Source organism: Balaenoptera physalus (assembly GCF_965194825.1).
Source record: "Balaenoptera physalus genome assembly, chromosome: 2".
NCBI classification, from domain to species: Eukaryota; Metazoa; Chordata; class Mammalia; order Artiodactyla; family Balaenopteridae; genus Balaenoptera; species Balaenoptera physalus.
The window spans coordinates 86432471-86459323 of NC_138883.1; the positions used below are offsets into that span (position 1 = coordinate 86432471).

The 26853-nt window shown below is 36.9% G+C and overlaps 1 protein-coding gene across 6 annotated transcripts in view; it reads right to left on the bottom strand.

Annotated features, from left to right (window-relative positions):
* Nucleotides 1–3144: 3144 nt before the first annotated feature.
* UBR1 (ubiquitin protein ligase E3 component n-recognin 1) overlaps nucleotides 3145–26853 on the bottom strand; it is a 147061-nt gene continuing 123352 nt past the window's right edge. For 5 of the 6 annotated variants that reach the window (XM_082453062.1, XM_082453064.1, XM_082453065.1 and 2 more), the window contains 10 exons: nucleotides 25747–25814; nucleotides 24604–24754; nucleotides 20196–20283; nucleotides 18924–19057; nucleotides 17384–17492; nucleotides 14383–14439; nucleotides 13328–13405; nucleotides 6926–7096; nucleotides 4976–5077; nucleotides 3145–3438 (listed from right to left, as the gene is read on the bottom strand). In XM_082453062.1, coding sequence (XP_082309188.1) covers nucleotides 3297–3438; nucleotides 4976–5077; nucleotides 6926–7096; nucleotides 13328–13405; nucleotides 14383–14439; nucleotides 17384–17492; nucleotides 18924–19057; nucleotides 20196–20283; nucleotides 24604–24754; nucleotides 25747–25814 — 1100 coding nt within the window. In that variant the 3' untranslated portion in view covers nucleotides 3145–3296. The remainder of the gene's footprint in view (nucleotides 3439–4975; nucleotides 5078–6925; nucleotides 7097–13327; nucleotides 13406–14382; nucleotides 14440–17383; nucleotides 17493–18923; nucleotides 19058–20195; nucleotides 20284–24603; nucleotides 24755–25746; nucleotides 25815–26853) is intronic. The other variant, XM_082453063.1, reaches the window with a different exon arrangement.

Sequence of the window (26853 nt, forward strand, 5' to 3'; positions counted from 1 at the left end):
ACCAGGGAAGCCCCCATTTTTAAATTAGGTTCATTTCTTTAATTTTCATCTGAATCTATTTGTTAACTCAGCTGATTTTTTAAAAAGTAGGTGAGTTAAGCCCATCTACATTTGTTGATTGGTCTGAATTTTGTTATATTGTTTCACGATGTAGTTTATTTTCTTTGCCTCCCCCCCCTTTTGATATTGTGTGTAGTTCTAGTTGTAAACTTTATACTGATTTTATATAATACTCTCAGTACTCTCTTTAAATTCTCTGTTGCTTCCCTAATATGTAAGCAATTTTGAAACTACTTCTTACTGCCCCTTCTTTCTATGTAGCCGCTAGTTTTATCCTAGTGTCAATTTGTGTAGTTTTTATTTCTTGATTTCTCAGCTTCAAGTGCTATCTTTTTACTTCTATGTAATACCATTGATGTAATCAGTGAACTTACTTAACTTTCTACCTACTCATCCCTTTGCTCCCATCTTTTGTTGGTTGTAATAATTTTACATTATTTTGATAATGTAAAATTATCTGATTTTGTCTTATCCCCACCCCCATCTTTAATCTTAATTCTTACAGTTGAACACATGCATATATGTAAAATATGCATCTTAAAAATTATTTACTGATAGACTGTATGGTCAAAATGTTTGGAGACCATTACACTAAATACCTATGTCTTTTAAAGAATTTGTTTGGGCTGACAAAGATAACTTTTAGCTATAGCTCCTTTCTAGGTATACTTTTTTATACTTCAAACCCAAATCCCCAAACATGAGAATTCCCTTTTTTCTTTTTAAATATACACATATAAGATATTTTATTTCAAAAAGCACAGAACATTATACAAGTTTTAAATTTACATTTTGCAATAAAAGATATCAATATATGCATTATTTGTATAACTTCATCATGGATGGAATTTGGATCAGTGGTATAAACATGTGGCAGTCACTAAATATAGATCATCATCACAGTGAACCAAAATGCATAGTTGTTATGAAATGACAAATGACCACTAAAGGGTGAACTCAGCCCATACACCACGATAATAAATTAATTATACAGATATATGTTTTTCTTCACTGTATCATTAAAATTCCTGCTAGCCCCTCACCAAACATTCAAAAAACACAGTTTTGGAGCCATCCTGTTGAACCAGTTCCTCCACATACTACACTAAAGAAAATAAAGTGACATTTTGCTCATTTTTAAGTAAACTTCATATGCTTAATTAAACTGTTTCCAATGATGAAGGCAAACAACTAGGATATTTGAATATAATTAGAAATCCCTTGGGCTGGGGGCAGCACTGAGAGATGTATGTTCATCTACAGTGCAGAGATCTGAATCAATCTCAGGAAATGGAACTCAATAGGAAATGGGTTCTTTGGCAGTAAAGATCTGACTGGCCATTGCAGGGCAGTCCCTCTGGCAGCTTGAGAGCTTAACCCTAGAATTTATGAAGTGGATAGAGAAAGGTTAGAAATAAAAAATCAATTTATCTTTGCTAAACTGGGACCAATCAATTAGGGCAGAAGTCAGCATCTTCTGTTGCCTAGGCTGGTTCACACTTCCCAGTCAGACAATCCATCCAACAAAATTATATAAGAAATAAAAGGAAATGTTATAATCGTTTAATCATACTGGCAAATTTGACAAACTAAATACTGAAATTTCTAATCCTCACCCATCAATAGTTAGAAACTGTTTATTGGAGTTGTATCTATTTCCTGATACCTTCTGAATAATAATTATTCAGGTAGAAAATCATGATTGTGATTCTGATGCCTGTTCATGCCAATCCCTTATTGCAAAATCCAGAATTTCTTTACTTTACATAAAAATACCAAAAAAATCTAACCCCAAATGTGCATCATCAATCACTTTGCAAATGTATTTTTATTTGCTTGCCTTTGCTGAGCAAAAAGAAGGTAGGAAAACATTTATACACATACATGACCGTGGTCACCAAAGGCAAAATAAGACGGTCTTTGAATGTATCTTTCAAACTCCTAACATTACCCCAGAGACAACAGAAGCTAAAATATAAGATTTCAATCTATCTTCTGCCTGCTGTTTTATATCATAAGTTCTTGATATAAAAAGTTAAAGCCAAAAACCAAGAAGTCTATGCACAGATGCAGGAGAGCTCTGTTATTTATAAACAAGATGGCTCAACCACAGCATGTTATAACAGGACACAGACTACTGACCACGTGGCTTTTTTCATTGGTTATACTACTCATATACCCAGAGTTTATGAAAAGTTTGCACACAGATAACAAATGAAGGATCTGTCTTACAAAGACACAGAATGTTACAGAACAGGCTTAAATCTGATTGTTCTAATTTACAGCTGCCATGATCCATTCATTGGGGGAATTTTCTTATCCTCATTCTATAGATAGTTTACATCAGAATTGCATCAGGTTTCTGAGTCAAATAGAGTGGTGCCACAATCAAGAGATAAGTGAACTCATTTTAGAAACTTGCCTTTGGAAAATGGAAAGTATAATTTCAAAATGCAACAAAGCTAATCCTCACCATCAGAGGTGAGGACTGCAGCCTTTCTTTCATCAGGGATAAATAATGAATACATTATCCTAACTCTTCTTGAGGTCTACAGTAGGAAAAAAAAAAGCTTTTCCACACTGGCAGAAATTTGCCTTAGAAATGGAAACTCTGTCCATATAGAAATATAGTTTAATTTCTGGCTGAAACAGTAAGTGGCACTTTAGGGGCATTTCCTTAAGAGAGAAATTATAAAATTTTTACTTTTTGGAAAACTTTCTCAATTGAAGTATACTGCATAGTTTCTGAATTTCTCTTTAGCTTCAAGGAAGACTAACAGATTGTTAAAATCTTGTCAGTGATCCATTAGCTAAATTAAATTTGGGGGGGAAACACGAAATACAAGTTGTAGAAGAGTCAACCAACATATAAGAATGCCCACAACTGCTTGATGTGACTTCATTTATCAGGTGGACGAAGTGAAGTGGGACAGATTATGAAGGGAAGTAAGTTTTCTGGAACTATTAGCAGAATCAGACACTTGGAGTGAAGAAGCATTTCCTTAGTGTTCTGGAACATAAAATAGATTAATCTATGTCTTTTTTTTTTCCTTTAAGCATATGTTCATTAATTGAAAGAAATACTCCATTAAGGAATATTTTATTGACGTATGTGAATCTGGACATGGAGCAAAAGACCCTCCAACCCCTCCCCAGCCCTCAGTAAGGTCTCCATAATTTTGAATCAGTCTTCATTACTGTCTTCATTCGTGATTCTCCCCAGGCAGAGTTGGAGCTCACAGTAACTGCCAGTTGAATCCGAATAACATCTGATTAGTTTCCTGGCTCCTAGCAATCTCTTCTATGATGCAGTGTTGCTGCCACACCAAATGGAGCTTCCGATACCGCTCACGAGATAAATGAAGGGGGTTGCCCCTCCTTCAGGGGGAGAAAAAAACATGTAAGCTTGAATCAAATAACTACTACATCTTTATTGTTTAAACTAGTCTGAACTTTTGAGATGTTCTTGGAACTGGGAGGAATCACCAGGACAAGGTTTTAAAAGGTATATTTTCCCTTCACCACTGATCACTATGAACTTGGTAAGTTACTTAGCTAATGAAGAAGAAACTTACTCCTTGATTATTCAGAAAAATAGGTCAAGTATACCATGGGCATTATGGGACCCCATTTAAATGGCTAGAAAGGTTTATAACTTGAAGCAGTTCTATTCTTTTTTGAGTGGTTAGCCTGAGTAGGTCTTTAATGGCTTTCTGGCCTCTTACAGTTTATCCAGCTTTGATTTCTGATCTTTGTAGGGTAGAGGTTAGGTCTGAGGTGTAACACTAAGCCCTCAAATTATACGCTGCTCCTCAGAAATACTTAGTTATTATTGTCTTTATGACACAACAAACTTGCTGGTGATTAGCAAGTATTTAAATAAAATTACTCCACACCAATTCTAAGGTTGCACAGTTTGTAACACTGTATAACAGCTAATTCAAAATGACTGAAGTTTGGCCATTGCCAACGATGGAGAACTGTGAGACTCTCATCCCTGGGGCACTCACATGTCTCAGCTGGTTGGGTATTTTCATATTGCCTAACTAACTTAAAAATTCTGCTTCTTTGTACCTTTCTGGAACAACACAGACCTCTTATCCTCAATCATTAACTACTTTCACCACCCAGCTTTTTCTTCCTGAATCCAAAGACTTTCTCTATACAGGTCAAAAGCTGTTACAATAAAAACAAATCTCCGTATGAACAAAGAGGTTCCAAGCCTCATCTAATAAGCCGATTCATTCTGAATAATATATTGCGTTGATGAAAAAGTTCGTTCGGATTTTTCCGTAAGATGTTACAAAAATCCCGAACAAACTTTTTGGCGAAGCCAAAATTTCAAAAGAACACACTTTTAGTTAAACAAAAAGAGCTTATGGTAAGGGGATCTACTCTTTACCTATATCTACTTTTGGGACCATTGTGGCCTTACCTCCTTTTTCTCATACCCATGAGTGGTACTCCAGTTCCTAACACCAGTGAAGGATACAGAAAATTACAGGATTCTAAGCATTTTTGCTAATGTTTAGAAGCAAAGAAGGCTGACAGAGCTGGCTAATAAAAAGTTTCAAGTATTGCAATGGAAACAATGAATATCCATTTTAAACCAAACTCCCTCGCTGGATACTACAGATTTTTTTCTTTTATACATCAGCGTCAATTAAACCGTCTAAGTAATTCTGAAGAAAGGTTGATTAAAAATAATACAGCGTTCAAACATTAGGATGGCGGGGGTCTAAAAATTTTGGAGAAGCACAAACTTGTTGAAAATTATGTGTTACATTTAGGATGGCATCATATTTAATATTTTCAATTTATAGCTATTTAAAAATATCTCTCAGTATTAGCTTTTGTGTTTAAAGAGCTGCCACCATCCATGTACAATAATGTGAGTAAAATTTAAAAAACTTACTTCAGGCCAGGGTCTGTTTCTCCATATTCATCCAAATAAGGGGCTGGATAGGCACAGCCTCTGGCTTTACCTTCAACCAGGACTACTCTACATTCTCTGATTCTAAGGGACAAAACAACCAACAGAAATATTACTAAGTGCATGTATGCAAATGACAGGCACTGTGTCAAAGTTAATCTAGAGAAAAGACATGGTATCTGTTAAGAATTCAGTATAAAGACAATATAGACAAACAGACTAAATCGTGTTTTGTCTAAATAAAAGAGAATGAACATTGCTATTTTTGTTGAAGCTATGGGAAAGGATCAATGGATTTAGGGAAATGGGACCAGTCAGTAATACTGACTAAATATACTGAAGAGAAGAAGGAGGCTGTCCTATGTGAACCATAGGTACCCTGGAAGATGGTGGCTGGGGTTGTTTCTGTCCTATTTCCTGACCTATGACCTGGAGCGGGGGAGGGAGCTTAACAGAAGAATAGAACCATATCTCCTAGTCTGATAACCCTGGGCCAGAAAGAAGGTCATCTATGGAAGTGTCAAGCCTTTTCTGGTTAGAGCCAGCCTCCAACAGTGCACATTATAAAGAACCACTGTAACCCTGAAGGTACTTGGGACTCTTACAGCCGAGGAATGGAAAAATAAAAAATAATGTTCGTGTACATAAGAGATAAGTACTCTAGAGAGAAATTATAAAATAAACAGTTGGAATAGGTAGTGGGTTTACTCGCTGTAGGTACCCTAGAAGAAAATAGGTGTTTGGGCTTTGCTTCCATACACTTATTCTCCTTGTTCCAACAGATGCTGATTAGCAGTGACTACATATTCCCTAGTGAGTGAGATGTTTGGGTTTATATAAACAGAAACTAGATTACATGGGGAGAATGGAAAGAAAAAGCACACGCATCCACTTTGAATTTTTTCTCTCTCTCAGGAAACGTGCATTCTTCTTTCATAAATACAAGAGACTATTGGTCTGTTCTCAGTCATTTGCTAAGACACCAGGGAACACAATGGTTGGTTGATAGAGGAAGTGAAGCAAATTAAAACATTCAAAGGACAACATAAACTAACAATGTACATGTCCTTTGAAAATATAAGTTTTAGGACTCTAAACTCTTTCACTATACCTGATTTTTACACAATACCAGAGCAATCAATATAAAGTCTATCATATTTCACGTTTCCATTTTTTTTTTTTTACCATCTTTATTGGAGTATAATTGCTTTACAATGTTGTGTTAGTTTCTGCTGTATAACAAAGTGAAGCAGCTATACGTATACATATATCCCCATATGCCCTCCCTCCTGCATCTCCCTCCCAACCTCCCTATCCCACCCCTCTAGGCGGTCACAAAGCACCGAGCTGATCTCCCTGTGCTATGCGGCTGCTTCCCACTAGCTATCTATTTTACATTTGGTAGTGTATATATGTCAATGCTACTCTCTCACTTCGTCCCAGCTTACCCATCTCCCTCCCCATGTCCTCAAGTCCATTCTCCACGTCTGCATCTTTATTCCTGTCCTGCCCCTAGGTTCATTAGAACCTTTTTTTTTTTTAAGATTCCATATATATGTGTTAGCGTACGGTATTTGTTTTTCTCTTTCTGACCTACTTCACTCTGTATGACAGACTATAGGTCCATCCACCTCAATACAAATAACTCAATTTCATTTCAAGTCTACCATATTTGTTTAAGGTTTTCCACAAATAATGAAAATGTGAACAGATTCCAATTTTTAACTTATTTTTTAAACTACTTCATATTTTTTAAACTATTATTTACATTTGAGAAGATACTTAAGTATCTTTTCAAATGCAATTGCATGTGAATAACAGGTCTATGCTCTAACTTCTGACAGATCATATCCTATCAACATACTGTCCTGCCATAATGGCCACCAGACTGGATTCAGATTCCTGAAGTTCATTATGAAGCTTCCTACTTACTTTAGGAAAATGCAGACTCCAGCTCCACAGTGAAGGGCATGAAAAATGCAAGCTCCCACCTCTTCCCCATTCACCATTTCTTGGCAGCAAATGTTCTGAGAACACAGTATGGCTCCGCAGAAAAGACAGAGGACAGGGTGCTTTCGCTCGTCATCTGCAGACCGTGGGCACCTCAAAAGGGAAGAAAACATTCAGTATGGTGGAGAAGTAATAAAAGCATGATATAATCAGTTAGCAGTGTTTTAGATGTATTAGCAGTGTTTTCATCACTGGCTGCTTTGCAGCAAAGAAAGCTCTTAAAACACAAGTAAACATTTAATTAGATGATTCCTCTTTAATACTTTTCCTTAAGAAGATAACAAAAAGTCTTCTGATTAATTCATAGTACGAAAATTTATTTTTAAATATGCAGTGTTCTGGGAATTCCCACAAAGTGTGGCACTTAAATATGCCTTGAGATTGCGATGCATTTAGAGAATCCAGTCTTCATCTGACATGACCAATTTAGTCAGCTCCCCCTCTGGATTGGTTTAGTCAATCTTGTGTCCTCAATGTTGGAGCAATGACCTTGAAGGTGTACAATTACTGTTGTTGTTTTAACCACAATTTTCAGTAAGGGTTTAAACACATTTCCCCCACTTCTTTGAAGTATTGAGATCTTTAGGGTTGAAAGGGGAGACTGCAGTCTTTGAGTTGATGCACTTTTCCATCTGTGAAACACAGCCAAGTCTTGGGAAAGAAAAAGTGACAAAGTTGACTTGTTTGAACCAAGTAGTACTATGAGATCTGGCCATTTGACACAGTGGCATGCTAGAGCCTTGCTATAATGCCCCCAAGAGGGGTATCACTCTCTGAATTAAAGTGATAATGGCTATCTTTGTAAAAGGAGCTTCTTATACTCCTATCTCTGCTGTATAATGGACATAAAGCAAGCATCAATTTGGACAGAAAAAAATAAATGCAACCCCAGAAGAGATCCAGTGATGTCCACAATTGGGTCAGAATAAAGAGCACCAAAATGAATCTCTAATATGGTATTAACAGTTTATTCTCTGATGCCCACTTTCTTAGGCAAGATAAGAAAATCACTATTCTCTACACAGGAGCAGAGGGACTCCCTGCACAGGTATTCCATTCCTGTCTCCTATAGATGAGGGGGTTATTTTCACTTCCCGGGTGTTGCTCTTTTTGGATAAAGCCAACATCTTCTTTAACTTTTAGCACAGGATGGCTGAGTCCCATCCTATAGAGGAAAATGGGAGTGATGTCCCTGAAATACAGTCACTGACCAGCCACGCTCCTACACTAGAGATGACTCAGTCTTAATGGAAACCAGTAGTAACAATAAAACTGGAAGAGAGCATAAGATTTATTATCATTTTTACTTGAAACCAATAAGTACTAATATCATTCAGGAGCATCGTCACTGTGATTAATGATTAACACTCTTCTCAGAGCCAACAGCATGATACCCTTGAATGACTAGAAAACAATATCTATTCACAGGGTGTCTGTGATACCAATGCAGCCCCAAGATTAGGAAAGTCACTGAATTTGGAGCTGGATGCAGTCTCTGAAATCATCCAGCTAATTTTTGGAGGGCTGAGAGGTAAAGTGATTCAGTCACTTCCTTAGTTGGCTGACCTTAATCTGCCTGAGACAAGCAGCAAGGGAGCTGAAACTGAGGTCAATTTTAACTGGTAATAGAGGCTGAACTATGGGCTGCCCAAGCTCCTGATGGGCCAGTTAAACTCCCTGGCTTTGTGGCTCAAAGCAATGGTTATAACTAAATAAGAGAATTTCCTTAGTCATTCTGTAGGGTGGTGATTCTCAGAGTGGGCCAAAGAAGGGCTCTTCAAGCCCTTAAGATGACCCTGAACTGCATTCTCTCCTTTTGAGTCCTTCAAATGACAGCAAGTTATTTAACATATAACTAAAGACTAAGTCACCTTATAGATCAAGGCAGTTAACTGGAATTATTAATTAGTATCCTTAAATTTGAGAGTTAGTTGTGTTTACCGAGAGCTCTAAGTTTACTAAGAAGTTTAGCTGTTGCACAATGCTTAGGAACATTACAAAACGCCTAACTGAGCTTTGGAATTTCTGCAATTTTGGAAAACGATGCCTTGTCACCAGTACTTTATCAATGGAGTCTTGAATACGCTTTGATTTTCAAGCTACTGAGATTCTTGCCTTTTAATTACTAGTTACTGCTAGTTTCATGTCATCATTATCAGTCTGGTTTGCTATGGGTGGTGTGTGATGCAACTGGATTGTCAAGGATACAGAACTGCACCAATAATAATTTTGGCTTATTATTTTCAAGATGATGCATTGTGATTCAAATATGAAATATTCACAAACCAATGGCTGAAGCAGATACAAATATGACTTCTCCATTCAGTGACATTTCACTGGTGGTGTGCTGCTCATTAATTTATGCTATTCAAATAACTTGCACCATATTATAGAAGGCAAAACAAAAATTACGGTTAACCTTATTGAACATAATTTTATCATATAGCATCATGGGTTTAAGCTCATGTTGTTCTCTTATAAAAGTAACTAACAACAACAACAAAAAAAGTAACTAACAGGTAATTCATACATGGTATTAGCAATGAGCACAATGTAACTTGTTTTTATTGCTTCTCACTAGTCTTTATCAGCCAGTATTTTTTTCATTTGAAAGTGATCAGTGAAAGGGAAGACGAAGATAAAAGGAAGTTTGAGAAATACTGCTTTACAGTAGTGTTTAACCTGACTGAGGCAGGAGGAACATGGTGCCAGAAGAGGCTAACGGGTATACTCCTCTTTCCAATACCCAGGCTTGCACTTTGAGTCACAGTGTTGTCTGTTTTACTTTTATAATGGGCTTCCATATAAGATTGTGTTTGGGAAAAAAAAGTGTTCTTCAGTGTTATTTCAGTGAATGAATGTGGTCACCACACTGTAACGCATGTAAAACAGTGTTTAAAGACACATGTATAAAAGATATTTCTAAGACTGCTACTTGCTTGGGAAGTTGAGAACAGTGCGGTTCCTCTACCAGAACAACTACTGATCTGGCAAGAACTGTCTGAAGCAATTATTCTGGGAACTCAGAGTCGGGACAAACAGTTGCAGTGTCCAGAGGAGTGCTTGACAAAAATGAGGCTAGTAAATTTCAGTGAATTTTGGCATTCTGTGTAGTGGTTACCACCCCTTATCCCCCAGCCCCACAGCAGGTAGCTATGGGGGTGGCGGCCCACAATCCTGGTGCAGCATGCTGGTGCCGCATGCTGGTGCCAAGGTGGGCAAGAGGGACCTTGTCTTCAAAAATTAGGGTTGTATGTGTAGTTTTGCCTGGCAGTTCACTGAGGGGCTGGCACAGAAACTGACCATTGTTTCAGCTCCTGTGGGCTGAAGCAGCTTCCTTGGCGGTGATGGTAGTAGAGGGGATTTAAAGAGGCAGAATAGTCTTCATATCTTTTCTTCTCTTTTTTTTTTTTTCTTATTGCATCCAGGCATTTAAGGAAATCTCTGTCAGTTACTGGCTGACCACAGAGATGATGGAACACAGACTTCAGTGAACACACAACGAATAGAGTCTTTGCAAAAATAGTTTGGAAAAGTCACTAAAACAAACAGATAACTACAGCCTTTATCAAGCAACAATGGCAATTCCTGGGATGTGGTAAGAATCTGATTTCCAGAGTTATTACATTACAAGACTCAAAATGTCCCATTCTCAACAAAGCTTACAAAGAAACAGAAAAGTATGGCCCACTCACAGGAAACAAAAAAGAGACTGACAGAAATCATCCCTAAGGAAGCCCAGCCATGAGACATAATAAACAAAGACTTTAAATTAACTCTCCTAAATATGCTCTTTGAAAGAAACCATTAACAACAACAACAAAAAAAACCTAATGGAAATCAGGAAAGTTGCAGGGTACAAGATCAACAGACAAAAATCAGTTGTGTTTAAATACACCAGCAAGGCTTCCCTGGTGGCGCAGTGGTTAAGAATCCGCCTGCCAATGCAGGGGACACGGGTTCGAGCCCTGGTCCGGGAAGATCCCACATGCCGTGGAGCAACTAAGCCCGTGCGCCACAACTACTGAGCCTGCGCTCTAGAGCCCGCGAGCCACAACTACTGAAGCCTGCGCGCCTAGAGCCTGTGCTCTGCAACAAGAGAAGCCACTGCAATGAGAAGCCCGTGCACCGCAACAAAGAATAGCCCCTGCTCACTGCAACTAGAGAAAGTCCGCGTGCAGCAACGAAGACACAATGCAGCCAAAAATAAATAAATACATACATACACCAGCAATGAACAATCCAAAAAGGAAATTAAGAAAACAATTTCATTTACAATAGCTTTCAAAAGAATAAAATACCTACGAATAAATATAATCAAGGAGGGAAAAGTCTTGCACACTGAAAACTACAAAACATCACTGAATGAAATTCAAGCAGGCCTAAGTATAGAAGGCATCCATGTTCATGGACTGGAAGACAATACTGTTAAGAAGGCAACACTCTCCAAAGCAATCTATAGATTAATGCAATCTCTATTAAAATCCCAATTGCCTCTTTTGCAGAAATGAAAAAGCCAATTCTCAAATTCCAATGTAATTGCAAAGGACCCCATATAGTCACAACAGTATTGAAAAAGAAAAAGTTGGAAAGCTCTCATGTTACAATTTCAAAGCTTACTACAAAGGTACAGTAATTTAAAAATGTGGTACTAGCATAAGGATAGACTTATAGACCAATGGAATAGAATTGAGAGTCCAGAAATAAACCCAAACATCTGTGACCAATTGATTTTCAAAGTAGGTGCCAAAACTATTTAATGAGGGGGAAAGAACAGTCTCCAAAAATGGTGCTGGGACAACTGGAAACCACATGAAAAAAAGAATGAAGTTGTACCTCCTACCTTATTCCAAAAATTAATTCAAAACAGATACACAGCCTAAATATGAGCTAAAACTATAAAATTATTTGGAAAAAACATGGGACTAAATCTTCATGATCTCAGATTTGGCAACAAATTCTTAGTTTTGATACCAAAAGCACAAGCAACAAAAGAAAGAAACATAAAATGGACTCATACATCAAAGGACATTATGAAGAATATGAAAACACAACTTATAGGAGGAAATATTTGCAAATTAAAATCTAATAAGGGTTTAATATCCAGAAGATAAAAAGAACTCTTACAACTCAACAACAAAAAAGATAGTGCAATTATAAAATGGGCTTGGGATTGCCATATATACACTAATATGTATAAAATAGATAACTAATGAGAACCTGCTGTATAGCACAGGGAACTCCACTTCGCTGTACAGTAGAAACTAACACAACATTGTAAAACAACTATACCCCAATTAAAAAATTAAAAAAATAAAAAATAAAATAAAATAAATGAAAAATAAATAAATAAACAAAATGGGCAAAAAACTTGAACACACATTTCTCCAAAGAACATATACAAATCTGTAACAAGCACACAAAAAGACGTTCAACATCCTTGATCATTAAGGAAATGTATATCAAACCGCAGTGAGCTACTATTTTTCACCCACTGGGATTGCTTTAATTAAAAAACAAAAAGCAAACAAACCAGAAAATAAAAAGTGCTGGTGAGAATATGGAGAAACAGGAGCCCTCATACATTCTGGTGGGAATGTAAAATGGTGCAGCCACTGTGGAAGACAGTTTAATGGTTCCTCAAAATGTTAAACATAGGATTACCATAATGATCCAGCATTCCACTCCTAGGTATAGATACCCAAGAAAAATTAAAATATATGTCCAACCAGAAACTTGTACATGAATGTTTATAGTAGCATTATTCATAATAGTCAAAAGAGGGAAACAACCTAAATGCCCACCAATGGATGAATAGATTAATGAACTTTGGTATATACATACAATGAACTATTATTTAGCCAAGAAAGGAATGAAGTACTGATACATCCTACAACCTGGATGAACCTCAAAGACATACTAAGTGAAAAAAGCCAGACACAAAAGGTCATAGATTGTATGATTCCTTTTATATAATATATCTAGAATAGGTAAATCCATGGAGACAGAAAGCAGATTATCAGTTACTACAGAATCGGGAAAGAGCGGGATGGAGAATGATTATTTAGTGGATGCAAGGTGTTTCCCTGGGGTGATCAAAAAGTTTTGAAATTAGAGAGAAATAGTGGTCGCACAACATTGGCAATACACTAAATGCCAATGAATTATACAAAATTGTATGTTATGTGATTTTCACCTGAATTAAAAAAAAAAGATTGAAAATCACTGTTACAGAGGATGCTCAGTGGTCACTTTTAAAAAAAGTTTGCTAGTGGTGCTGAGTTTGCAAGCTCAAAAAAGTTTTAAATATATATTTCTTCTTACCTGAAATGAGAAGCTTGATTTAGGAGGCAGCTATAGTCATCAGGAAGCTCTATCAAACTATTTCTTTTTCTAGGGTACCTAGAAATATAATTTAAATGGCAATTTTATTTTATGAGTAAATAAGCCCAGATCAAAAACAGACCAAATAATAGAAGGAAGAATGTTTAAAAAATAACGAGAGGAGGGGAATTCCCTGGTGGTCCAGTGGTTAGGACTCTGTGCTTCCACTGCAGGGGGCATGGGTTTGATCCCTGGTCTGGTCGGGGAACTAAGATCCCACAAGCCGTGTGACGTGGCCAAAAAAAAAAAAACACAACAGTTTAAGGATTCATATTTGCAATCCATAGTAATGGACAACTACTGAAGCCCATGTGCTCTAGGGCCCGCTGCCGCAACTACTGAAGCCCGCGCACCTAGAGCCCGTGCTCCGCAACAAGAGAAGCCACCGCAATAAGAAGCCTGCACACCACAACGAAGAGTAGCCCCTGATCACCACAACTAGAGAAAGCCCGCGCACAGCAAGAAAGACCCAACATAGCCAAAAAATATAAATAAATAAATAAATTAATTAATTAAAAAAAAATTGTCCTTGAGGAAGAGATGGATTTTGATTAAACCATAAGTTAAGGGAGATAGGGGGGCTGAAGAAAAGTTTTGCTGGGTAGTCTCTAAGCTTATAGAAAGGAAGAGATGGGGAGGAGGGAATAGTTTTATTTATATCTTTATTCTCAAAAAAAAAAAAGTGGTTTATATGAATACTGTCACTACCCTCTCATTTTAATACACTAGCAACTCCAAGAAGCCTTTTAACAGGTATGCACTAGCTTAAGGAACAGGTGCTGGTGGTGTCAAACAATTTAAGAGGGAAAGGACAGTCACTCCAAGAAAAAAATCAACTGTATGAAGAATCAAATTTCCAGCAAAGACCTAACAGAAATGTAAGAAACAATGTGCTGAGTGAGAATGAAGACAACAGACTAGAAAGCATGCTCATCAACCAACTACTTTTGGAAACACAACTTGTACATGGGGAAGGATTGAGAAGTAAAACCAACCTGACTATGGCGCTTTTTTGCTTCAAACAGTTTAGTAAGGCAGGGTCTGTACACCATCTATATGGGGAGCAGAGAGAAAAAGCAAATGGGTCATCACAACTTCAGTGGAATATTCATGGAGCCATCCTCTCCAAACCTCTGTCCCTTCTTTCCATGTGCCCTCTGCTAGACTTCTTTTACCTTACATCTTGTCCCCCTTTCTTCTCCCTTTTTCTCCCCTTCTTTTTTCTGTCTATTTACCCCCCTCTTTTATTAATTTCTTTTTTAAAAGGTTATCTATTACTAGAAATACAGAAACCACTCTGAGTATTTTAACAAGAGGGAATTTAATACTAGGAATTGGAAATAAAGGTGACAGAAGGGCTGAGAAGCCAACCAGGGGTCAAAAAAGGCAAGGCAACCCAAAGATTAGCCAATAACAGGAAGCTACTACCCTTCCCAGGCTGCAGGAACAAAATAATATTTTTGGAGTGGTTTTGTTGGAGCTCAGGGTCACTGGTGGATGCTAGAACTACAGTAGACTTGTCTGGTGGGAACTAGATGTTCTGACATCCAGTAGAACATCAGTAGAACTGACAGTAGCCACTGTCAGGGATGCCCCACAAGGCAAAGAGAGGTGGCCTAAACACAGGTTTCTCTCTTCCTCCTGACCTCCAATATCTTGCCAGTGCCTCCCACAGGCTGAAGCCAACAGACGAGGGAGACCGGGAAATATGGCCTACAGAGGTCAGTCTCCTGCCTTTCAGAGCAGATAATGAGGAAAGGCTTTGAGGCAAGCAGAGCCAGGAGTGGTACAGACTTTGTTTCAAAGTACGAATTTTTAACATTAAACTAGAATAGCAAGTTAAAAATGTACTGACTCCAACAAAATAAAAGTAAAATTAGTATAACCTACTGTGATTGCATTCAACACAAAGCATGATACTGATTTTTTTTTTGAATTCATATTTATCACACTGAAAATCAGAATACCTCATGAGAAATGAGAAAACACAGAAAAGAACCCAAAAGAAGAGGTAAGAGCACAGAGAAAGGTGTCAAGAGATGGGCGGACAGTCACACAAATCCTGACATGGGCATGCAGGGAAAAAGACACTGATTAAAGAAGAAGGAGAAAGAAAAAGGGTAGAAAATTGAAAAGACTAAAGGAAATCATGGGTGTGATACTGTGACTGATAACATTAAAAAAGAGACAAGCCCCAAATGGAAGTTACTTGTGCTAAGCCCACGTCCATCAAACCAAGACTTAACACCTAAACCTAATTGCAGTTTCAACCTTCCCCAGAAATGAAATCTTTACCCATCGGTCTGGAATTTCCTGGTCAGTACCGGTGAGGTAATCTGCCTAACAGATCCTTTTGTCCCGCAAAGGAAGGTGACCTTGCCTGAAATAATCCTTTTTTCATTTATGACTTCCTTGTCCCACCTCCTTGCTGACTATAAAAGGCTCCTTTCTACTTGCTAGATGGGATGCTGCCCATTCATGAATCATTTAATAAAGCCAATTAGATCTTCAAACTTAATTTTTTTAACAATAATAAATATATTTGGTCTCTGACCCAGTTCCTGGCACAGACGGGTCAGCACAACTTCAGCACTGAGCTTCCAAAACCCTTGGAACGTCCTAAGTGATGTGAGTGAAAAAGGTGTCTTTTGTTACGTTAACAAAGCAGCTTTTGAACAAAAGGGTGAGGGCTGGTAGCCAGGAGAACTAACCATGTGACTAGAGGGTTGGAACTTTCAGCCTCCCCTTACCCACCAGCCTCTGGGGAGGGAAGAGGGCTGGAGGATGAATCAGTCGCCAACGGCCAATGGTTTACTCAATCACGCTTACGTAATAAAGCTTCCATAAAACCTCTAAAGGACTTGATTTGGAGAGCTTACAGGTTGGTGAACACGTGTCGATTCAGGGAGAGTGGTGTGCTCAGAGAGAGAGGGTGGAAGTTCTGCTCCCTTTTCCTCATACCTTGCCCTATGTGTCTCTTCCATCTGGCTGGCACTAAGTCATATCCTTTGATAAAAAACTGATCATCTAGTAAGGAAAACGTTTCTCTGAGTTCTGTGAGCTGCTCTACAGATTGCCTTTTGGTGAGCACAGGTGACAACCTGGACTGTGCTGGCTCTTTCTGAAGTATGTGGGGATGGGGTCGTCAGTTTTATGGGACTGAGCCCTTAACCCATGGAATCTGACAGCACCTCCAGGAAGACAAGAGTCAGGATTGAGCTGAACAGCAGGACACCCAGCTGATGTTGCAGAATTACTTGATGGATGCGTGGGAAAAACAACCCGCGCCCCCCAACAACAAGTATTGGAATTGGATGCCAGAATCTTTAATGGGGGAAATAAAGTAAGAGTAACATGATGAGAACTGATTATTAAAATGATGGTATATGTCAATTATATCTCAAAAAAAAAAAAAGATGGAAAATGGTGGCAGCAAAGATAGGGTAAGGAGATTGGAGGTTTGGAGGGTAGAGAGTGATCAGAAGGGCCAGTACGTAATGGGGTAGGAAGAAATTTTTAATAAAAAAAGACACACTTTTCCACAGGAAATTTAACTAGGTATATCTTTGATCTACCAAACGACCTTTATTTCCTCCCTAGTCACCCTGCTGAGAAATGTGCTACCATATGAGATATGCTACTATTGTAGCCCCACTTTGGGTTCCTCTGATGTTTAACTGTGACTGTACTGCTGCTTACAACAGGACCTACCCTCACTCCACCCACCCGCCACCCCATTTAAAACTGGGATGAGATAGCAGCTGTGGGGAAAATAAGCACCATGAATGGTAGTCATGGTGGAACAACCAGAAATTCCAGCTGCCCATTGCTGCTGGTCTTATCCCCAACTCCTTATGTGTGTGAATTAGGAATCTCGTATATTTTTGTCACCCCTTCAAACGATGCTAATCAATCTAAAAGCTTAGCAAATATTTTTAATTTAACATTTCCAAACTGTATAATAACCCAATAATGATATTTTACCCCCCACAGTACCTCTGCAGGAGGGGCCTTACAGTATCCCAATATTTCTGGAAAAGCAGGAACAAATTTGTGGGTAAAGATAAATAGCTACAGAGTGCACTGTACTCTCCTTCTGCAGGATCTGCAAGGAAATAAAAATACATTTAATAAGTACATTATTCTTACCTGGTCAACAATAGAGTTTCTACATTGTTTATGCTCATTTCTATACTCTGTCTATACATAGTATACTTTGTACTCATAAAACTGTGGGTGACAAGACACAGTGATTTTTTTTTTTTTTTTTTTTTACAGTGATCCTTTTAAATCTGACTGAGTCATTCTCCTGATCAGACTTCTCCAACATCAAACTACCACAAAAATACAAAAGTCCTTATTGTGGCATAAAGGCCCTACCTGATCTGGACCTCATCTCCTACCACCCTCCCCCTGTTCAATAGGCTTCGGCCACTCATCTCTACTATTCCTCGACTATGTCAAGCAAAGCCTTTGCAGTTATTGTTCCTTCTGCTTAGGAATACTCTTCCTTCAATCACCCGCCCAGTTCAACCCTATCTCCTTTTTCAATGTCCCTTTGCTCAATATCTCCTCACAGAGAAGGCTTCCATGACTCTACCCCAGCATTCTCTACTCCCATAACCTGCTTTATTTTTCTTTGCAGCACTTATTACCATTTCACATTATACTATATATATTTATCTGTTTGTTTATATTTCATCTCCTCTCAATAAAAGAAAGGACTTTATCTTATCCACTGCCATACTACAGCACTGACTAGATAATATATGATTTTTTTAAAAATGAAAACAACAGATCTGTACTGACAACCACTTGAAAAGTAGCATCGTATTTATACAGAATCAGAACAAACCTACATCTAACAAACCCTACTGAACTGAGTTCAAGATATAGAAACCTCTTAAGGCTGACCTGAGAAAAGGACAAAAGAAAGAATCTCTGAGCAAATTTGATGACTCTTCCAAAATCATACAAACCTGATTTTTACCCATACAAAGCCACAAGGAAACCTTCTCTACCTTGATGTAGATTTAAGGCAAGTAAAGGAGAAAGGAAATGATTCTGTTACTCAAATACACATAGCCTTGGTTTATCACAACAGGCCTTTCCCAGCAGCATTTTAACTCTTTCACAATAGATACAGTCATATGCTCAAAATCCAAGAAACAGAGTATATAATAAAAATTTCCTCCTACCTAGCCAAACAGTTCTCTTCCCTTAAAAGCAATCAATCTTTCTAATTTCTTGTATACCCTATCCATTATACTCTGCGTGCAGGCATTTTGTAAGCTCAGGTACAAAATCTGTACATAGATAGGAGCCATGAATAGGTTTTGCAGACTGTGAGGCTAATCTGGTTTCTGGCCTCACCTTTTACCTACACCAGGGCAGGGGCGCACACATGTTTGGAATGAACACTGATGAAACAGGTGAGGAATGAAGTGGTTTTGCCTGCTCTCACCTTGTATTCTTGAGGTTGAAGGTAACAAAAAAAGTTTTATTTACTACTCTGTGATTTCATTTTCCTACTTACTGGTAAATAGTTCTTCAGGTGGAGTTACTCCAAGTAAATAGTGGAAAAACAATGCAGCACAGCGAAGATAAGGGATGATGCCATTCTTCAACGAGACCCATAAATACCAGCCAGGAATACCACACCCAATGCAGCTAAGAGGCAATAATTCCAGAACAGAACAGAATACAGATCAGACTAAAACCTAGACTGTAAACACATCCCCTTTCAAAAACATAGCTAAGCATTAAATAATTTTTTATCCATTTAATTTTTAAATATTTAAAACAAAATATTTAACTAGCTAAAGAAAACCACAAATCTTGCATTTTTTACCAGGTAGATGTTTAAGGCAAAGAACTACTTTTTTCTTTCCCCTAACCCTTGTAATGAAATGTGGAGCAAATATATTTAGCAATAACTAACCAAAGCAGCCAAGTTAGCTAAAAAAAAAAAAAAAGTTAATACTTTCCTGATTTCTGTATTAAAATTGGTGATTTGCAGGGCAGTGAAACTAATCTATATGATACTATAATCTTACAACATAAACAGTGAACCTTAATGTAAACTATGGACTGTAGTTAATAATAATGTATCAATACTGGTTCATCAATTTAACAAATGTACCACACAAATGCAAGACGTTAATAATGGAGAAATTGGTGGAGTGAGGGAGGAAATGGGAACGCTTTGTACTTTCTATTCAACCTTTCTGTAAACCTAAAACAGCTCTAAAAATGTCTGTTAACATAAAAATAAATACACACGCACACATATTCAGTACTTAAACTAAAAAAAAAAAAAGTTGACTGGCGAAGAAGATGAAAACAAAGAGCAGAACGTGGCAGCAGATGAAGCGCAGCAGAGCACTCTACTGTACTTTTGGTTTTAAGCTCTGCGTTGCCAATACACTTCTCATACTATTCACAGCAGCCTTAAAAAACCTCTAGGTAGTTAAGTGTATTAACTGTATGAATTGCTTTAAAAGGGCAACCTATTTTCAACTTTTTACATTTATTTAAATTCTAACTGTTGCATATTGTTAAAATTCTATCATCTTTTGCCTGTGTTCCCATAACAGTTTACAAGAGTAAAGATGTGTCAAAACTTGTCTTAGACTCAGAAACAAATGAATGGGTAGGTTTTACTTGTTGTTATTCCAAAAGCCTTTTAACTGATTTTTAAAAACTGGAATTAAAATGGTTCAAAAGTTACACTGCCAAACAACTGAACAAAGATGTGGAATTATAAAAACAATACTGAAATAGACTGGACTAATGGACTGTTACTCACCCACTTGTATACTGAGAAACTTCTGCCAAGAAAGAAGATGCAGAACGAGCCTCTTCACTCTCTTCTTGAACTTGTGCAAGGGGGAGGCCTGAAAAAGAAATTCTGAAAGATAAATCTATGAATTTGCTATTCAATTTATCAATTAAACCTCAATTTCATGGTTCCAGGAAAATAAGCAATGTCAACTCAACTGAGGTTCTTTCCCTTGTTCTCAGTCTAAATTGTTGATCCTGAATATTAAAACTGTTACATAAACTTTATCAGTATGTTAGCTAGAGAAACGAATAGGGCAGAATCAGAGCCTTGCTAAACATGATGTTTAATAAATATTTACCTCATTATAACATGACCAGGTAAATAAATTAGTGGTCATCTACCTGCTCGGGGGTTCCTAGCTGTCCTGGCTAGCAGGCAGAAATTCAACCTCTAGAAAGGAAAGTGGGTTGCTGTTCTGCCTTCTTGCTCAAGCAAAGAGACACATAAAAAGAATCTTGTGGGGTTATTTTCCTCCATAATCTATCCTTAATCTTTAGTAGGACCATCCTAAATCTTTCCAGCAACTGCCACCTGTCCCATTTAAGTTAAAATTCTGTGTAAGCCACTGAAGTTCCCTGAACTTTAGTTTTATTGCATTAAAACGGGGATAAAAATGCCTACCTTCAGTCTGCTGCAAGGGATGGGTACAGCACATTTGAGTAGTACTCTCTTGTTTTAAAAATATTTTGTTTATCCATTAATTCATCTGAAAGGCCACAGTTAAAATTACCCTGAGTCTCTTACCTTGAATATTGCCAGTTCTTTTCCTTTTTCAATTAAGGTTTCTTTAGAAAATACACTTTTTTTTAAAGGAAAATATATCATGAACTCATACTGATATTTCCAATTTAAATGTAAGAGTTCAATATTTGTATATGACTTTTTTTTCAGTATGAGGTAAATTTTACATGCAATAAAATGCACAAATATTAAATGCACCATTTAATGAATTTTGACAAATGCACACACCCATGTAACAAGATCTTTTTACATTAATAAACTTTATTTTTTAAAGCAGCTTTCGGTTCACAGCAAAACTGAGAGAAAAGCACAGATTTCCCATATACCCACTGTTCCCAAACACCTACAATCTCTCCCACTATCAGCACCATTCACCAGGACTGGCACATTTGTTACAACCTATACTGACACATCATTATCACCCAAAGTCCATAGTTTACATTAGAGATAATTCTTGCTGTTGTACATTCTGTAGGTTTTGACAAATGTATAAGATGTATCCATTAGTATAGTATCCCACAGAGTAGTTTCATTAAACCCTAAAAACCCTCTGTGCTCTGCCTATTCACCTCTCTCTCCCCTAACCCTTGTCAATCACCACTGGTCATTTTACTATCTCATAGTTTTGCATTTTCCAGAATGTCATATAGTTGGAATCATACAGTATGTTGCCTTTTCAAATTTGCTTTTTTCACTTAGTAATATGTATTTAAGTTTCCTCCATGTCTTTTCATTGCTTGACAGCTCATTTCTTTTTAGCACTGAAGAATACTCCATTGCTTGGATGTACCACAGTTTATTTACCCAGTCACAAGGACATATGGGTTGCTACCAAGTTTTAGCAGTTATGAATAAAGCTGCTATAAACATCTGTGTGCAGGTTTAGTGTGGACATGGGTTTTCAGTTCATTTGGGTAGGTGCCAAGGAGTGTGACTGCTGGACTGTATGGTAGGAGCATGTTAGTTTGGTTAAGAAACTGCCAAACTGTATTTCAAAGTGGCATGGACTTCATTCCTACCAGCAATGAATGAGAGCTCTTGTTGCTCCACATCCTTGCCAGTACTCAGTGCTGTCAGTGTTCTGGATTTTGCCCATTCTGATAGATGTATACTGGTATCTCGTTGTTGTTTTAATTTGTAATTCTCTAATGACACCTAATATTAAACATCTTTTCATATGTTTATTTGCCAACTGGATATCTTCTTTGGCAAGGTGTCTGTTCAGGTCTTTTGTCCATTTTTAATGAGGTTGTTTGTTTTCTTACTGTTGAACCTTAGAGGAGTTCTTTGTATATTTTGGATAGCAGTTCTTTATCAGATGCATCTTTTGCAAATCCATTCAACCAGTTTGTGGCTTATCTTCTCACTCTCCTGATAATAATCTTTTGCAGAACAGAAGTTTTGAATTGTAATGAAGTCCAACTTACCAATTATTTCTATCATGGATTGTACATTTGGTGTTGTACCTAAAAAGTCATTGCATACCCAAGGTCACCTAGGTTTTCTCCTATGTTATCTTCTAGGAGTTTTATAGTTTTGTATTTTTACATTTAGGTCTATAATCCATTTTTTGTTAATTTTTGGGAAAGGTGTAAGATCTGTGTCTGTGTCTTGCATGTGGATATCCAGTTGTTCCAGCACCATTTGTTGAAAAGATTATCTTTCCTCCATTTGTCTTTGCTCCTTCGTCAAAGATCAATTGACTATATTTATGTGGGTCTATTTGGGGGCTCTCTGTTTCGTTCCATTGATTCATTGGTCTGTTCTTTCACCAGTACCACACTGTCTTGATTCCTGTAGCTTTACAGTAAATCTTAAAGTCAAGTAGTATCAGTCCTCTGACTTTGTTCTTCTCCTTCAATACTGAGTTGGCTATTCTGAGTCTTCTGCCTCTCCATATAAACTTACAATCAGTCTGTTGATACCCAAAAAATAACTTGCAGGGATTCTGACCAGGAGATTATTCGGTTTTTACTTAACTTTTCTGAATTTATTCTTGTGTGTCTTCCTCCTTATACTGAAAATTTGGTTCCCAATGACATTAACACAATCACTTATTTGGTTTAAAAATTGCCTAAAATAATTTCAAAATAACAATATTAGTACTACTGATACCACTAACGGAGTTCAATTTAAGATTTTTTTTTGTAGTTCTTCCATTATCAGAATATATCCTACTAGGGAAGTACAGTTGAAATACTGTTTTTTAAAGTCACTTAAGCAATTATTTTCTTGATACACTTGTTAGGTTCATTTGTTGTTTTCAATTGTCAAAAAATTATTTTCACCATTTAGATTTTTTTTTTTTTAGTTAAGTATAATTAGGGTTCTAAAATCAACTACATTAAAAAGACATTCACAAGAGTCTTTGCTCAAAGTATTGTACTCTTTACTTTGTCCTAGGGGCAACTCTTTTTAATTAGTTTTCGGTTTATACTTCCGTTGTTTCATTTATTAAAAAAATAAGCAAGTATGAATATATGTAAGCATGTATACGCATGCATACACATAAAATACCTCACACAAAGGTATATACTAAAACTAGTGTTCTGTACCCTACTTTTTTCACTTAATAATATATCCTGGAGATCACTTCTTCAATAGATCTTGTTCATTCCGTTTTATAGCTGCACAGCATTCCATTATATGGATATACCATAGGTCATTCAACCAATCTCCCAGTTTTTTGCTATTCCAAATAATGCCACAGTGAATAATCTGTGCTTATATCCTTTCATATTTTTGCCAGTAGAGCTTTGGGGTAGATTCCTAGAAGTGGGATTGGTGGGTCAAAAGGTAAATGCATATGTAATTTTGCTAGATACTGTTCTAAGGTCACTTTAATTATCTGTCCTCTAAATTATTTGAACTTTCAGTAGCCTTTATTGATCACTGATACTCAAAACCCAATTTTGCTTTCTATTAAGAGCAGAGTCTAAAAGGACAACTATACCACAATTCCATGATATTATATTACTCATGTATCCTCAAATGAACATTTGTCCAAAAAATATTTATTGAGTTCTTACTGGGTATAACAAATATTGCTAGACACTTGAAGCTTATGAGGGAAGATTTTGAAATTTGAATGTTCCCTATTAAAGAAACAGTAGGCATGGAGGAGCAGGGAGAAAGGAGAAGCAGGAAAAGGAGTGGAACAACAGTAAGATATAACTATAAAATAAGACACTATGTGATAAATGCTATAAAAGGAACAAAGTACTATCATTCTAGCTGGAGGAATCAAGAATGTTTCGTAGACAGGCTTATCAAAAGGCTGAAAGTATTTAGGTAGGGACAAACACTGGAGAGACTAATCCTCAACCTTGAGATTGGGGAATTTGAAAAAAAAAAAAAAGAAAGAGAAAAGCAGATCCAAATGGTCTCCCTGTATACCTAGAGAGCAGCTGCAAGTTAGAGAATCAAGTGGTTGAGCTAATTATTCCTGTCACAGTTCTTCTAACCTTTCCGTTTAAACAGCATCCGTAAAGAAACAAATGAACAGTCATTCAATAAGAGACATAATACAGAACTTAGAAATATATAAAATGATTAACCACAAGCATAATTAATTTTGCCAATAAATCATGGGCAAATGTTATTTACAGTTAACAACTGATGGGAACTTTACCTGTGTCTGTGGTAAGAAGTATCTGAAGCATGTGTGCCATGGTGATCAAATGGAAGAGATAAAGGTGGTTATAGGAAGAACTAATTGATGAAGGCTGCAGATCAACAGCATCATCCCAATACAAGGATGGGAATGCTAACACAGTACCCACCTATGAGACAAAATGGACATCAACATGGGTAACAACAAAGACCAACACAAGTTAATCTCATACGTAAATGTAAAGAACACCAGATCCTGCACTGTTTGTGTGTTTTTTTTAATAACCACCATATTTTTCCTAATTATTCAACAAGATATTTTATAATATAATATACCATAAATAGAGGACAAATGTCATCACCAAACAGGTTTAACCCTTTGCTGGGTCTACTTATTCTAGTTCTAGGTAGTGGTCTCAACCCTGCGGTTTTAGAAGATTCAACGTTACAATCACTTGGGGAGCTCTTAAAATAACACTTACACAGGCCCCACCCCAGTCCAATCAAATCATAATCTCAGGTGGTAGGGCCCATTTACCAGCATTCTTTTCAAGGTTCCCCCAAGAGATTCCAAAAGATAGGGTGACAACCACTGGATAGAGGATACTGGCTAACCTTGCATCCACAAACTCCATGCTCCCAACTTCACCATGGCTCTCTCTAGAGAACTCGCTTTGAAGGAATGGAATCTTCACGGGGATTGAAAAGCTGTGCAAGAAACTCACAAAACAGTTGCCACCCAACCATAGGTGTTTTGGGGGAAGCCTGGATGCACCCATGGCCTGGTCCCTATCACGAATAATTAATGATTTTATGACAGCTCACCCCATCATTCACCGCTTAGAATGTAAACAAGATGAGAAAAAGAGGAAGGGGGAAAATACATTATTAGAAAAAGTTTGCTTGTATAGACACTAACTAAATATAATCAACTAGAATAAGACCTATTACAAAGTAAAGGATAAATGTGGTTTCATTTTTAAAGTGATTTTCATGGTCTCAGTCAAATCTGTATCTATTTGTAAATGGAATGGACAAAAGAGACTAAACTTTGAACACTGATAATTTATAATCTTGAACAAAGAGCATAAATTTCAATAAGGAAAAAACACGAAATTCTAAGCTTGAGTGACTGAAGAAAAAAAATTTACTGAACACTTACCAAAACATGAAATAGATCTACAGATAGAAGGCAAGGTGTAGCTTCTGATTTTAGGTTAGGAAGAACAACTAAAAAACAAAAAAACCTTAATGTAATTCAGTCAGTCATATAGCAATGTAGTTAAATATAATGCAAGATATAAACATCTAAAACAGAAATTTAACAAGGTTATAATACAGAAACTGATAAACTGGTATATCACACCTTTAAGATATGGGAACCGTAATTAAAGATAAACTAAACTGAGAAAAGGCTCTAAAAAGCCCTGGATGTAATTTAATGGTTGAAATATAAGATACAGGGGCAAAGGGTAAATAAACTAGGATGACTGAAGTAAGAAATTGTTCGATAAGTATTTGCTGAATGAAAAAGAATTCCTTTTATAAAATGTTCCCTACCACTTTTTCCCCCCTAACTACGCATTTCTAAATGTTCTGTGATACATAAAGTACGTGAACAAATTTGGGGTTCAGAGCAGGGAGAGCATGAAAAGCACTGTAAATGAAAGGAGTATGGAGATGATCCTCCTGAATTAAAATTAGATAATGGTTTGTATGGACTGATGAATGGAAGGAAATGCAGACAGCTCAAAAACTTTGTCTTTCTGATTTGATCAGTCTCTAAATTTGGAAGTCAGGGAAAGAGTGACAAGGAAGTGAAATCAAGAATTCAAAACAACAGTAAGGGTTCTGTATATATAAAAATGAGGGAATTAATTTTATTTCAATAAAGCTATTATTTGTTTAAAATTCAGACAAGGTGTATTTCTTAACCCCAAATCCAAGATTCTAAACAAAACCATAAAAGTTAAGAGCATGGGCTTTGGAGTCAGACAGAAATGGGATGCAGTACTTCCTGCGACTATTTGTCATAAGCAAGGTACTTGACTTCTCTAAGTCTACAGTGTATACGAGATTGTTGAGAGGTTCGTTAACATGTGCATTAAAAGTACTTATCCTGAGCTTGGCATACAGTAATCGATAAACGTTATTAATATTGGCTTTAAAAAACAAAGTGATAACAGGGCAATGCCATTAACTAGCTATGTTAATAGCTAAATAGCTATAAATAAATAAATAAATCTTCTATTTATGCTAAATTAAATAT